The sequence below is a fragment of the Aulonocara stuartgranti genome, assembly GCF_965226115.1.
Source record: "Aulonocara stuartgranti genome assembly, chromosome: 18".
Lineage (NCBI taxonomy): Eukaryota > Metazoa > Chordata > Actinopteri > Cichliformes > Cichlidae > Aulonocara > Aulonocara stuartgranti.
This window is the reverse complement of record NC_138954.1, coordinates 14189833-14204707: the sequence shown is the minus strand read 5'-3', so window position 1 is coordinate 14204707 and position 14875 is coordinate 14189833. Positions and strand designations below refer to the sequence as shown.

Here is a 14875-nt window from a genome sequence, read left to right as displayed (position 1 = left end):
TACATTTCGAAAGTACAACCAGAACACCTCAAACTGCAGGTAAATGCTCAAACACAGTGCACGTCAATCACATCATTACAAAGTAAGTCACTTTCATCCAGAGCAGACCTGAAGGGACCACACCATCTGGATATCTGGATATGCAGGTGATGATCTTTGCGAGACATGGTCTGCATATAAAGTTCTGACTGTCGCCTTCATACAATGGTCTTCATAATTGGCTGGATAGTTTGGAACTGACACACTGGCAAATGAGAAAGCCAGCAGCAGGTTTGCTATGTAATCAATGATTACGTGATTGTTGCAGAAAAAAGAGCTGGCGATGGCAAGAAACCACATTCAGGTTCAAGATCATTAACAGGCTATCTGTATCTTCCTGTATCTCTAAATTGTTTTCATCTAAAGTTTTCAAAATCAAATTGAATGCTGTTAAAAAGAAGGACATTTGGCAGAAATTCAACATTGACTGGACAGCAGTGAACAAAAAGCCATTTCAGCTTGCTTTTCTTTGTTTTTCTCAGGAGATTTCAATGTGCTGTAATGAGAATAAATCCTGGGGTGATGACACATTATTATGAGTTCCTCTGTGATTACAAATTGATCTTGATGGCAGTAATCTGTAGTTTTGGAAATGACACCCCATTTCATCAATAGGAAGAGACTGCTGAGCCCCAGGGCCAGAGTGGAAAAGAGAGGAGAGTGCTAAAAACCCATAAAGTACTTCTATAAATTGAGATTATTCACTATCAGAGTAGGATCTTGAGCATGAACAGTAACTTTAGGTGTTAAGACCCCTTCGGTGCTTGCACACTTTATTGTGTTTAATATCAAAGAAAAGAAACAGACTTTTTTGGCATCTCAAAACACTCAATAATTAATACAATTTTACCTTCATTTATTAAAAATAATTCTCTTGGAAATTTCTCTCTTGCAAAAGTCGTAAACCTTTGCTGTGATGCTTCATACTGTGGTCAGATGTATCCCGTTTGATTTAATATTCACTGAAGTGTGTTTTAAACTTTAGTGGAGCCCACCTATGGTAAGGTGATGGACAGCAAATAGCCTAGAGTGTTCTTAAAGGCACAGTGGCCTCTGTAATTGTGAAATTGTTAAAATTAACAAGGCTCTTGTTGAGTCGCAAATTCTGAAGCCAATATGATAACCTTATTATGCCAACGATGTGGAGGTCCAGCTTTTCAGATCCAATCAAAATCAAATCACTCAAAAAGATCCTGTGCAAAAGAGTAGAATTCTTGGAACAGAGTTTAATACACAGAACAGAAAAACAGTACATTTTACAGCAAAATAATAGCAAAAAAGCAAAGCGATGTGAACCCCGGGGTTTAAGCACAAACAGCACAGACACACGAAATGACAGACAGGAAAAAAGCATCCTGGGCCATATCAGCCCTCCTCATCCTGCTGTTGGGTATTTTTCCATTCCTTCTTTTTTGCTTGATCAGTGTTAAATTTAAACTAATAATTATTGTCTCACCCCCAATTATAAATGTAATTTTTTTGTCAATACTTTCCCCCAATCACTTGTCAATTTGCACTTTTTTCCTTCTTTAATCTCCGACACTAGTGTTACATAACTTTCTGGCACTACTCCATAGCTTTCCAAGCACTGTTCCCAGCGTCCACCATTTTTAATTGGGTCCCTTTGACCAGAGTGAGTCCAAAAGTCTGCAAAACTACAGATATTAAACAGACTGCAGAGAGAAAACAATTAATCCTCCCGAGAACTTTGTCGAGTTTGCTGCCAGGGGTATGCTACTATATCCGTTCAAAAAGGGGGTTTCCCAACTTTGGGCAACAGAGATGGGCAAAAGGTGTCCCAGGTGCATCTTAGCAGGGCCAAGTGTATTTAACCCTTTGTTTGGACGTCACCGTTGGCCATAACACAATCAAAGGTAAGTTATTGATCCTAATTACTATTACTTATTTCAGACAGTATTGATCACATATGCTCATATACAACAAGTGGCACAAACTTATATATAATTGTGGATAATATTTGACCAACATATGTGGGTCTTGTGATGTTACACATATAGGTTAAATGCTTATCACAGTGATTCCATTAAATAAACACTCCAGTGTGTGTGTATGTATGTATGTATGTATATATATATATATATATATATGAACAAATCCACAACACTCCTGCTAGAGCCCACTGTGTGTAAGAAAGCATGTTGGCCCTGTAACAGAGAATGGTAAATGGTAAATGGCCTGTATTTATATAGCGCTTTACTAGTCCCTAAGGACCCCAAAGCGCTTTACATATCCAGTCATCCACCCATTCACACACTGGTGATGGCAAGCTACATTGTAGCCACAGCCACCCTGGGGAGCACTGACAGAGGCGAGGCTGCCGGACACTGGCGCCACCGGGCCCTCTGACCACCACCAGTAGGCAACGGGTGAAGTGTCTTGCCCAAGGACACAACAACCGAGACTGTCCAAGCCGGGGCTCGAACCGGCAACCTTCCGATTACAAGGCGAACCCAACAGTCACACAAACAGAGCTTCATAAGTCTTTTGCAAGGGGCTGGTTGACCTGCTAGAAGATTATCAGCAGCAATTCTTCCATTAGGCACTTGTAGTAGAGTGGTTAGACAGAAGGCACTCTGAGTAAAATACACATGACATCCTGCCTGAAGTTTGTCAAACAGCAGTTAATGGACTCTAAAAGTACAAGGGAAAACATATTCAGGATTTATTAAATAAAAACTGAGCTCTTTGGGTAAAAGTCCAAAACTAGTTCATGCATTAGATACTTCTAGGCTAGACTTGTAAGTGATAATTATCAGCATGTCCTAAAAACTCCCTGAAATGCCTTCAGTTGATCCAAAATACTGCAGCAAGAGTACTGACAGGGAATAGAAGGAGAGATATTTCTTCACTATTTGCATCTGATCGCGCCATCGACCAGAGGGGCCGATGGCGCGATATGGCAGCCTCGCTTCTGTCAGTCTGCCCCAGGGCAGCTGTGGCTACAACCGTAGCTTGCCTCCACCAGTGTGTGAATGCGAGAGTGAATGAATAGTGGCATTGTAAAGCGCTTTGGGTGCCTTGAAAAGCGCTATATAAATCCAATCCATTATTATTATTATTATCATTATTATCTCTGTATTGGCTGCCTGTTAAATCCAAAATTGAATTCCAAATGTGTTTATATACTACTCCGTGTTTAATCATTAGTTATTATTAATACCTAAAAAGTTCTAGAAACGTGCTTTTTTAGTTGGTTGTGGTAACCAAATATCTCTCTTCATGTGGGAATGTACAGCATATGTATCCTTGTCATCTCACAATTTAAATGGTCTCTAGTATTCCGTATTTAAAATATATTTTGTAAACCAAAATACGTTTTAACATCTGGCTTTTATTGAATGGCTCTGAAGAAAACAGCTGTCCTAATGGGTCTTCTGCTGCTTAACATGTAACCTGTTTCTATCTACTGTGCCTAAAGTGGAATAATGATTGTGAGACAAATAGCAAAACAACAGATTAGAATCATCTAGAATATAAAGGCTTAAAAAGTATTTCAAACTTTTGCTCTTTTTTATGCACATTGCATTTATTTAGCAAGGTAATAATGCTGCATTTGGATATTTAAACTGTGACCGTTTCTTTTTTTAAAGAAAGCTGCTGCGAAAATACTAAATCCTGACAGTCTAAATTATAAGTCTTATTTTCAATGAGTCAGCAGTTAATATTAAGCTAAGCATCTGTACTTTGCAAATTAAAAAGAAAACAGTTAACTCCACACCTCCACCCCTGCCAGTGCTGTATTATCATGGACATGTGGATGCTGCTTTGTGATTTTAGCTGTGGTAACAATAGCACCCACTTCGATGTGATGGTTTCATTGTTCAGTTTTCTTTAGGAAAAGGAAGCAGCCAAAACCAAAACACTAAACATACATATTTGGAAAATGAAAATTGTTATTGTGGATTTGCAATTTCCTTTAAAAGCTTTTATTATTGTTTTTATTAAGTCCTTCATGTTTAATTATTTCCCCCTTTAAAGCCCAGTCTTACAAGGCTGTTCAAACAAGTCTTAAAATTAATTAATGCTTCAATTTTAATTTTAGTTGATCATTTTATCTCTATTAATTAACACTGCTGAAAATCGCCTTATAAATGATTAGATACTGATTTCTAACCGTCCTTAATTAAAAAAAAAAAAATCTTGAAAGAGTACCGTATTTTTCATACCAGAAGGGACACGGATTATAAGGTGTTAGCATAACATAATTTATGTTATGCTAACATACCTGTGTCGCTAGCTTTCACGTAGCACATCATTATATACCAGCTAGCCCAACTTCATTAACCCTACAAAAGTCACTGCTGTTTACTATTCTGTCTTCGTTTATGTTGGAAGTGATAGCAGAGCTGTCTGTTTTAATTTTTCAGAAATCTCTCAGTCAGAACATGGTATATCATGTTTAGGTGGAAACTAGCGAGCTAACTTCTAACTCCGTTAAATTGTATATGTTCTGTTTTCATGGATGCCTGGATGTTAAACTTAATTGTTACACCTGATAAAGCAGCAATGCTGATCATTTTATTAAAGATGAAAGACACAGTAGTCATAATGCTCCGACAATCCATCAAGCAGTATGGCTTCGTATCTTACTAAAGTCGTACTAAAACATTTTTTGACAGATTTTTGAATGCCGTGTACCACATAAAATCGGTTCAAGATCAGTAAGCACAACCAGAATTCATACATAAGGCGCACCGGATTATAAGGCACACTGTTGATTTTTAAGAAAATTAAAGGATTTTAAGTGTGCCTTATAGTCTGAAAAATACGGTAGTTATAAAACAGCTTGGTAATCATGTGCAAAGGAACTGTTTATTTTAAGAGTTGCAGCATTCCATACTACTAATCATTTTACTACATTAGTCATGGAGTTCCACAGGGTTCTGTACAGGGACCATTATCTTTTTATTTCCCGTAGCCAACATTATTTGAAAATACTGTATTTTTTTTTCTTTGCTATATAGCGGATACCTGGCCACAGACCGTTATTAAGCCAAATAACACAAATCACTTAAACTATGAACGAGTGGTACATTCCATCTCGAAACAGGACATTTTTAAAACATTCATTACTTGACCGTCTCTGATTTGCCTAAAAACATTATGCTCTAAAGTCCAGACATGTATAATGATTCCTGTGATTTTTTAGTTTATATCGAATACTTTTCTAGATATTGATACTTTTAAAAAGCACTGTTCTCCCACTTCCAAGCCTTTTTTCTTTCACTTTGAAATCTGAGGCAATGATGAACATGAAAAACTATTAAAGATAAAAGCATGATATTTTCACCTGCCTTTCCTACCATTAAATTGAATCAGGAGCTGTAATTTGGGACAGATGCATCAAAAAATGTTTGAGTACTGGCTCTTTAAAATACAAAAAAAAGTCTCATATTTGACTACACACTACTAAAGAAACTCCACATTGCAAAAAACAACTAGTGACAATTTCAGAGGAGTATATAGTGGTGCAAAATAGAGCATGTAGAATATTTTTTAACATTAAATTATTATTCACAAAATTGTGCAAAATGCTGGAAATGGGTTGAAAGACCATTTTTCTGTCTGGCATTATCTTTCCCTCCATAACACTGAGGAACCTGGGAGTTACTTTTGGCCAGGATATGTCCTTCAGTGTGCACAATAAACAAATATGTAGAATTTATTTCTTTCATCTCTGTGACAGTGACAGTGAAAAACTAGTTTGTGCATGTGTTACTCTGAGGCTGAATTTAATTCATTGCTATCAAGTTGTTTAAAAAATAAGTTCCCTGAAAGCCTTCAATCGATCCATGATGATGCAGTGCGACTACTAACAGGGACAAAAACGAGAGACCCTATTGTGCCTATTAGCTTCTCTTAACTAGCTCCCTGTTAAATCAACAGTTAAATTTAAAGTTCTTCTAGTCACATGCAAGGTACTGAATACTGTTAAAGAGTGTTAAAAATAAATAAATAAATAAAATCAAATTAAACTGAATTCACAGGATTTCACATTTCATAAGACCATTTTGTATAATATAATGATGGTGATGTCACTTGGTGTATTGTGTAAGATTTATTTACCCACAGAGATTTATCACCTGGCTCTACAATATCCCGCAGCTCTGTGGAAAATTTTAGCATCTTTCACCATATTTTTTTTAAATACAGTAGCTTCACTCATCAGCTTCAGGCAGACAGATGTGTTTAACAAAAATACGTCATGTTGGATTACAGAAGAAACCTTTTAAACTGACCTCTTACTTACTCTTAACTGTTTTGCTGAACTGCTGAAACAACACAGTAACCTTAAGGCTTTAAACCAGGTGAATATGTGCTCTGCAAGCGGCAGTTTTTCCTCTGTGTAACCGAGAGTGGGTGGGAAGGCAGATATTTTGAAGATTAATCAATAATATAGTTGTAGGATTAAAGAAGTATTACTTTGTTGTTGGGAAGAGGTTGTGTCTGGGAAGCACATTGTGCTTTTTTTTTTAATCTCCAAAAGCTGCACGCAAACCGTAGCTATCTTTTTTCTGTTGGTGCAATCTTTCAGTGAATGCTAAAGTGGAAACTAATACTGCATATGGAAGGACAGTTTTCAAATGGAGCTAAATAAATGGAAAATTTCAAAATGCGACACTAATCAGCAGGTGAAGAGCTCTTGAAAGAATTATTTTTTTTAAATAGATCATTTGGGAAATCCCCAACAAAAAGTGAAATTAGGTTGTTTCACTGAAAGTTGTTTCATCGTTAAAGTGAAGCATCTTACTGAAGAGATAGGGTCTTGGGCTCACTATGCAAAGTGGAGGAAAATGCGAAAAGGAATTCCCTCTTGACCTCATCTACAGGAAGTTACATAACAAACATTTCCTCTCTTCCTCTGGAACGCAAATGCATATATATATATATAAAACTGTTTCAAGTGCCAGAGGAACAGTAGCAGATTGCATCTATGTGCAAACAGACCTTTGGCACTGCACTTATAAGACTGAGGGTAAACACTGTAACTGCCTCCTTCCTTCACTCGCAGAGGAAAACGATGCGATTCTCAAGGTTCAAGTGGGATTTGCATCAAATATTTGTACAAAAAAAGCAACAACAACAACACAGGACATCTCACAAAGTCAAGTCCGTCCTTGACAATAGAAACATACCTACAAAAAGGCCTTGTCACTCAAGTTACACCTGGCCATGATGGGTCTCTAAGCAACAACTGTCAATGCATGAAACGAAGGAAAGGAAACAGCACACGCTTAATTACATGCTGGTTGGAATCTGTCTGCTGACTGTTGGGGGAGAAAGGGGGAGACAGGTTACATGGGAATAGCCTGTAATATCGGGACTGGTGCTTTCTTTATTTGCGATGGTAGTGATTCGTTAGTTTGACATCTCAGTGTTTTTACATTTTGTGTTATTGTGGGGTGGACGAGTAGATCCATGTTTTCGGGTAAAGTTAAATCAATAAAAGAGACAATGCGCAAGGAAAATGTTTTTACGGAGATTAAAGGCAAAGCTGAAAAATGAGACTTCTCTACTGTTGCAGCAAAACTAATTCCGGTTAAAATTGGAAACAAGAATGTTGATGAGGTGACGATCACTTTCCCCCCTCTTTTTTCCCGTGAAGCCGCGCAAAGTAGCGTCCTTTGTTATCGCTCGTTTCCGCTCAGGCTGTTTCATATGCATTGCATTCATATATATAATTTTTTGGTTAGATCGCCTGACGTCTGCGTTAAAATGTCTTATAACCTTCAGCAACCAGGACTCTGTATTTTTTGCACTGCGGTGGTAGCTCTCACGTCAGTTGGCCGCAAAAACAGGAATTCATAACATTATGTTTGAACACACAGAGGAAAAAAATACATTTTAAAGATTATTTTCGTTATTTTGTGTAGCTTAAAGGGTGGTTTAACGGTCAAAGTGCGTTAGTCACTAGTAATGCAAGTACCAGAAATAAAACAAAAATGGTCCAAATTTAGATAAAAGAGTGATAAACGGACTGTGTTTCTATCTAGCTGTTATTCCTGTGGTAAGAGTCCTTATTCTGGCTGGATACTCTGTCATATCTGTTGGCGCTACCTCTGATGTCACTGAATGAGCAGTGCGGGCTTCCAGTGCGCACCTTCGGGGACGCAGCAGTGGCACAGCCAGTGGATTGTGCTGTGCGTTCGCCAACTACCCGGAAACCTTTTGTTTCTCACGTTTTTCCTCGCATCCGGATTTCAGTCCGTGTTTGCACTTCTGCTCATCCGCCTGGGTTTATTCCAATGAACTTTTTTGGAAGCGGGAAAGCAGGTAAGGTGGTGTCACACTTGTGTAATTATGTCCTTGAGCGCGTTGTGTTGGCTCTTGTTCTCTCACACAGATCCCACAGTATGTGCTAATGGAAAAAACTGCCCTGTTTTTTTTTAAACAGTCGCCAGATATTCTGCTGTCTTGGTCTGCACCAAATTAAGTTGAACGGTCAGTTTACGCCCAACAGCAGCAGCAGCAGCAGCAGCAACAGCAGCGGCGGCGGCAGCTTTCAGCACCATGGAGAGCAACGTGGTGCACATCTTCAAAGAGGACCGGTGTCCCTCGGGCCAGCCGGGGGAGTGCATCCCAAACTTTACCTGGCAACCTTCGGATATTTTCAACTACACTGCCAACGCCACCTGGGATGCTGAACCCGAGCCAATGTCGCCCATCATCCCCATCATAGTCGCCGTTTACTCCATAGTGTTCGTGGTGGGCTTAGTCGGCAATTGTTTGGTGATGTATGTCATCATAAGGTGAGCTATCAGCTTTGAAATCGTGTTATCTGTTGTGTGAAAGAGCATGATCATCAGCTTGAAACCGAGTGCGTATCTGCAGGAGTAGCTCATAAAATGGGAATTCGGTGCGCACTGATCAAGTCCTTTGCAGTGTGTTTGCTCATGTGTTTTCAGAAAAGCATTAAGTTTGGTATCACCTCTACTCGGGTCTGGGACATACATCAACAGAAATGAGGTTTAAAATGAAGCAAATGTTGGATTTTTGTCGTTTCTGCAACTGTATAGTGCATGCATATAGTGTGTTTTCTTGTTTCAAACACACACACACATACACACACAGAGATAGATAGATAGATAGATAGATAGATAGATAGATAGATAGATAGATAGATAGATAGATAGATAGATAGATAGATAGATAGATAGATAGATAGATAGGGTTTTCCCCCATGTTGCTTCCCTTTATTATACTGAACACATGATTTAATCACTCTCGCTTCCCCCCAGATGAAAGAAAATCAAAGAGAATCGTGTTTACTTCTACTCTCCCCACTCCTCCCCCCCAGATACACAAAAATGAAAACAGCCACCAACATCTACATCTTTAACCTGGCCGTGGCTGACGCCCTGGTCACCACCACCATGCCCTTCCAGAGCACCGACTACCTGCTCAGCTCCTGGCCGTTTGGCGAGATAGCGTGCAAAGTTTTCATCTCCATCGATTACTACAACATGTTCACCAGCATCTTCACCTTGACCATGATGAGCGTGGACCGATACGTAGCTGTGTGTCACCCTGTTAAGGCCTTGGATTTCCGGACCCCCGTCAAGGCCAAGATCATCAATGTTATCATCTGGGTGCTGTCGTCGGCTGCTGGGATCCCTGCCATGATACTGGGCAGCACCAATACTAATAACGGTATGACCATTTCATGCACTGGTATGACCCTACCTCTGTTCTTTATCTAATTTTTATATGTTTTTTTTTTTTTGGTTATATTTCAGTTTATTTATAGTCTGTCTGCTGTAGAGACAAATTACCTTGTTCTGTACTAAGGAGACTAATATGCGATTTCATGCTAAAAGCTCTATATAATTTACAGCTGAGAATTATCTCAATTGGCTACTTCACATTCAATGAACAGGGTGTTCTATAGGTCTGATGACAGCCTATTAGCTACTTGATTTGCTGAAGCTATGACAGAGAAAATGGGTCTTCCTTTAGAAAGGTTATAATAGAAGAACATATTTTCTTTCAGCAAATGTCTGAAATTCAGCTTTACAATGAAATTCTATTGAGTACAAGACACTTTATCCAAAGACTTGCTCATGAATCTAATTCTGGACTTTAGTTTCCTCAATTGACAACTTTTATGCATCACAGGATCTCTCTCACATTGTCATTTCTAAGCCATGCTGGTGGCAGGACAGGAATTTAAAGGAGCCCAAAAGGATCATAATCATAATCAAATACAGAACGAAGGATAAAATAGCATGAAATTTTTTTTCAAACTATGTCTACTGAGAACATAATACACACCACTTTATTAGGTACACCTTGCCTTCATAGTTGCCTGAATTCTTAGTGGCACAGATTCAAAAATACGCTGGAAACATTCAGAGATTTTGGTCCATCTTGACATGATAGCACTAGGCAGTTGCTGCTGGCCATTTGAGCACAGCGAACACAAGAAATCAGTTTGGGATGATGGTATTGTGTGTTATCCTCCTGGAGGCAACCATCAGAAGATAAGATAAGATAAGATAAGATAAGATAAGATAAGATAAGATAAGATAAGATAAGATAAGATAAGATAAGATAAGATAACCATTATTAGTCCCACATGTGGGAAATTTGTTAATGACTACACCGTTGGTTATAAAGGGACAGTTGTTCAGGAACAATAATAAGGTAGACTGAGGTGTTTAAACAATGCTCAGTTTGTGCTAAGGAGCCCAAAGTGTGCCAAGAATATATCTCTCACCTCAATACCCCACCAGTAGCCTGAAACGTTGATACAAGGCAGGATTATGCTTTCATGTCATTTATACCAAACTCTGACCCACCAGACTCACCAGTTTTTTCAGTCTGCTAGTTTCCTGCATATTGTCACCTCAGTTACCTGGTCTTAGCTTGCAGGAGTGGTTGCATCGGTGGTCATTTGAATTACTGTCTCATCAGATCAAAGCAGTCTTTTCTTTGTCCTCTGACCTCTGACATCAAAAAGCATTTTCACCCAGAGAATTGCAACACATTGGATATTTTCTCCAATGTGTTGCAAAAATATTTATGAGATATTTTCTCATAAAACAAGCCATGGTTGTCCTTGAAATTCTCAATGAAACAGCATGTTTAAAGTCACTTGTCTGCATGTCTAAATGGTGATCAGCTGATTATATATTTACATTAACAAAGAGATAAACAGCTCTATCCAAACAAGTGGCTTGTGAATGTAAAATGTCTGAGAAACTAAACAGTTTTTCATGGTGTTTATGAATGTATTTTAGTGTTTTATAGCCAGACTTTAATGTTTACAAACAGTTTAACTGACCTAAATCGGGTCGGTTAAATTTTAACCCAGTAAAGCCAGAACAGGGAAATAATTTCCAGAAAAATTCAATTTGTTTTTTAAACTGGAGTGTTTAGAGCCTTCTGACAATTAAAAAGAAAAAAAAAAGACTTTACATACCTATTTGCATATATGACTTTTAATCATATTCACTACATCCAGCATTTTTGTGAAATGCATTAGGTGTTCAGGGGGGAAAAGAAATCGCACTGACGATGGAGGTCTCAAAAACTCACAATAACTCATGTGTCAGATATAATGCATTTGGAGTTACAGGGTTAAGTCATATGTTTTTTTTACTGCTATTAATGCCCTGAGAGTAACACTTCCTTCATATCCATCACCTTCATGCTAATAAACACAAGAAAACCATTCACTAAACATCTCTATGCAATTTTAAAGATGTCAATTTGACATGTAACTTTGAACATGTCAATCTGACATTAGCGTGTCATTTTGAGCATTTCCTGCTGTGTGTTCCTATAACTGCATTCTTCTGTAACTAACAGGGACTACAGAGTGTGCTTTACAGTTCCCTGATCCCTACATCTACTGGGACACGCTGATGAAGATCTGTGTCTTCATCTTTGCATTTGTGGCACCGGTCATCATTATAACTGTCTGCTACACTCTGATGGTCATGAGGCTGAAGAGCGTGCGGCTGCTGTCAGGCTCACGCGAGAAGGACCGCAACCTGCGTCGCATCACCCGTCTGGTGCTGGTGGTGGTCGCCGTCTTTGTGGTGTGCTGGACACCCATTCACATCTTCATCTTGGTCAAGACGCTGTCAACAAATGTCCCCGAGACCACGGCTGTTATGGCCGCCTACTTCTTCTGCGTGGCGCTGGGCTACACCAACAGCAGCCTTAACCCCATCCTCTATGCTTTCCTGGATGAGAACTTCAAGAGATGCTTCAGAGACTTTTGCTGTCCCAGAACACAAGGACAAGGTGACTGTCATGGAGTGAGCCGTGTGAGAAGCACTCTGCGGGATCATTCTTGCCCTGCAGAAGCTCGGGGAGGCGTAAAGCAAGCCAGGCCCGTATGACTAGCCATGGACATGTCCTCTATGCCCTATCAGAGCTGGGAGGACTCCAATGAGCTGGGCTTAACTCAAATCACTACAGCTATCTGAGATAAAAGCCAGAGTCAGGGCCAGATTTTTAGCTCTGTATCCAGCACGTTGGTCAAATAAGCCAAAAACATGTTCACTTAAAAGATTAGCCTGGTGCTAATCTATGTTTTATTCTTACTACACAAATCCCATGAAAAGGCCACAACCAACAAAGATTGGAGCTTCTAATTTTCTGTACGCTACTCTGCTGCAATGAATGAGTCACTAAAGTCGCTAAAAAGTATTAATTCCTCACTAAAAATAGTCACCAAGGAATAGACTTCAGTCGTGTTGGAGACCACAGAACACAGATAATTAAGCCTTAAAAGAATGAACTGTATGTAATAGTACACAGAGACGACTTAAATTTTTAAAAGATGCACAGACATGAATAGGCTTCAGTTCAAGTTATGTAAAAAAAATTCTTGACAGAAAGATGAACCTGTTGGTGGTTTTGATATTTAAGTATAAAAGAGTTTAAAGTCCCACTCGCAAGTTTATCATTATAAGCGTGATGTTACTTTTTTATTGTGTTTTTTTAATCTTCTTTTTAAAAAGAAATCATATTCAAAGGATAGTGGGATGCATCATCATTATGCCCATGCTAAATAGTGATAAGACGTATACAGGCAAAATACTACATTAATCAGAAGTCTTTTCAGAAAGCCATATTATTTGCCAGAAAATTGCATCAAAAATATAACACTGACCCCACAAACACACTCAAGAAGTCCAGGTCTGTGAAGTGGATTTGCAGTACTCCTTGTATCCTTAAGCCTTAATGCAAAAATAAAATGAGTTAGTTACAAACAGGATAACAACTAAGACAAAAACCCATCCCTGTCTAGTTGCTGTGAATGTGGAAATTAGCTACAGAAATTGAAATCATTATTTTTACTGCAAACATTAAAGTCGAGTCCCAAAAGGTTGATTCTGTTCATCTGGACGCAGCGTTTTCAGTGGGAGAAACATTTCGTCACTCATCCAAGAGACTTCTTCAGTCTCAGCTGACTTTAGGTTTCCCCAACCTAATAAACAGTACATTTGCACAATGACTGAAACTAGCCCAGTGAATCAACCTGTTGGGATTTAGTAACTTGATGCATGCATCAAGACATTAAAGTCAGGTATTTTGACACCGCAGTCTGTGGAGAACTACTCGCTTTTGGAGACTGCCTCGAGTGGCCAATTGAGGAAATGCAATTTTTGCACCTTTTCACATTGTTGATGGCAACACTGCAAAGATGAAGCCAGATGTTTAAAGAAGATAAACACGTTTTTTAACTAGACCTGTAAACTGTCTGGGCTTTCATATTAACATGAATAAGATCAAAGCTCTTTAAGAAACTGGATTTAAAAAAAAAGGGACTATCCCTGATGATGTTGGGAACAATGTGCATTACTGTGTGTCATTGTTTTATAGATGTGCATTGCAGTTTGGTGCTTTGGTGTTAAAAGTGTGTGAATAGTCCTTTCACTCTGACAGTTAACTAATGTAGAATATTTAATAGCCTCTCAGGGAGTAATCCTCTGATATTCACGACTTAAAACGCTGAAGAGAGCGAATCAAAGTATTTTCTCCTTGACCCGCTGCTTGACTTTGACGACGGCTTCGTTGTCAAAACATCAGTAGGTATTGTTCTTCGGTTGTAGGCTCAGTTTGAAGCTGAACTGTATTAACTGCATCTTTGAACATTTAGAGCTGTGATGCTGCAGTCTCTTTGAGATAACAGGACACAGTGTCCGCCTTTTCTCATCTACTCTGAAACTAGAACCGCATGTAAAAGGAAAAAAATGGGCAGAGGGCTTTAAGGCAACCGCCATCAGGACAACAGTGTATTGTATCTACACAACAGTGCTTTCAGCATTTAGTGCAATTTAATGTCTATACTGTAAATTTCCTCTCAACCTGTCACCATAGTCTGGGCTTGGTAAATGTGTGTTTGTGAGTTTATGTGCTGAAATGTGACACGGAGCATTATATTCTAATGGCAACACATCGGCTCTTTCAGCTTTACATACATTTTTCATCAGCCGCAGACATTCTGTATGAAACAGTTTGTTATTATGGCCATCGCTCTTTCACTGCACACAAATACTGAAAGTTTTTTTTTTATGGTGTGTTAAATTCCTTCCATTTTAGATGGTTCAAAGTGCTTCGTAATGGTCTATGATAAGTCTTTCTTTCATCTTTGTAAAACGATTTACTGACTCGTCCTTGTTTGCTGAACTTATTATTGTAGCTGTTCTAGTAGCCATCAGGTCACCCAGATTTAATCAAATAAACTCTTAAATGTAATGTAATATATTTACCTGTTTAAATCTGATAAAGATATAGTGTTATAGCAGAAGTTGTGTTTTGTGCCTTGTTTGTGTGCCTTATCTTCTGCACCAGAGTT

General features: G+C 38.7%; 1 protein-coding gene across 1 annotated transcript; it reads left to right on the top strand.

Moving 5' to 3' along the window:
• Positions 1-8079: 8079 nt before the first annotated feature.
• On the top strand, positions 8080-14737 carry oprk1 (opioid receptor, kappa 1). The gene is made up of 3 exons (XM_082513428.1): positions 8080-8810; positions 9359-9711; positions 11872-14737. Exons 1-3 carry the CDS (start codon positions 8572-8574, stop codon positions 12408-12410), a joined length of 1131 nt encoding a protein of 376 aa, XP_082369554.1. The 5' UTR covers positions 8080-8571; the 3' UTR covers positions 12411-14737.
• The last annotated feature ends 138 nt before the right edge of the window (positions 14738-14875 follow it).

Excerpts from the sequence above, each read along its gene's own strand:
- oprk1 (XM_082513428.1), top strand. The coding sequence starts at position 8,572 with ATGGAGAGCAACGTGGTGCACATCTTCAAAGAGGACCGGTGTCCCTCG. Across the intron at positions 8,811-9,358 it reads GTGATGTATGTCATCATAAG|ATACACAAAAATGAAAACAG; the intron begins GTGAGCTATCAG and ends CCTCCCCCCCAG. Across the intron at positions 9,712-11,871 it reads CAGCACCAATACTAATAACG|GGACTACAGAGTGTGCTTTA; the intron begins GTATGACCATTT and ends TGTAACTAACAG.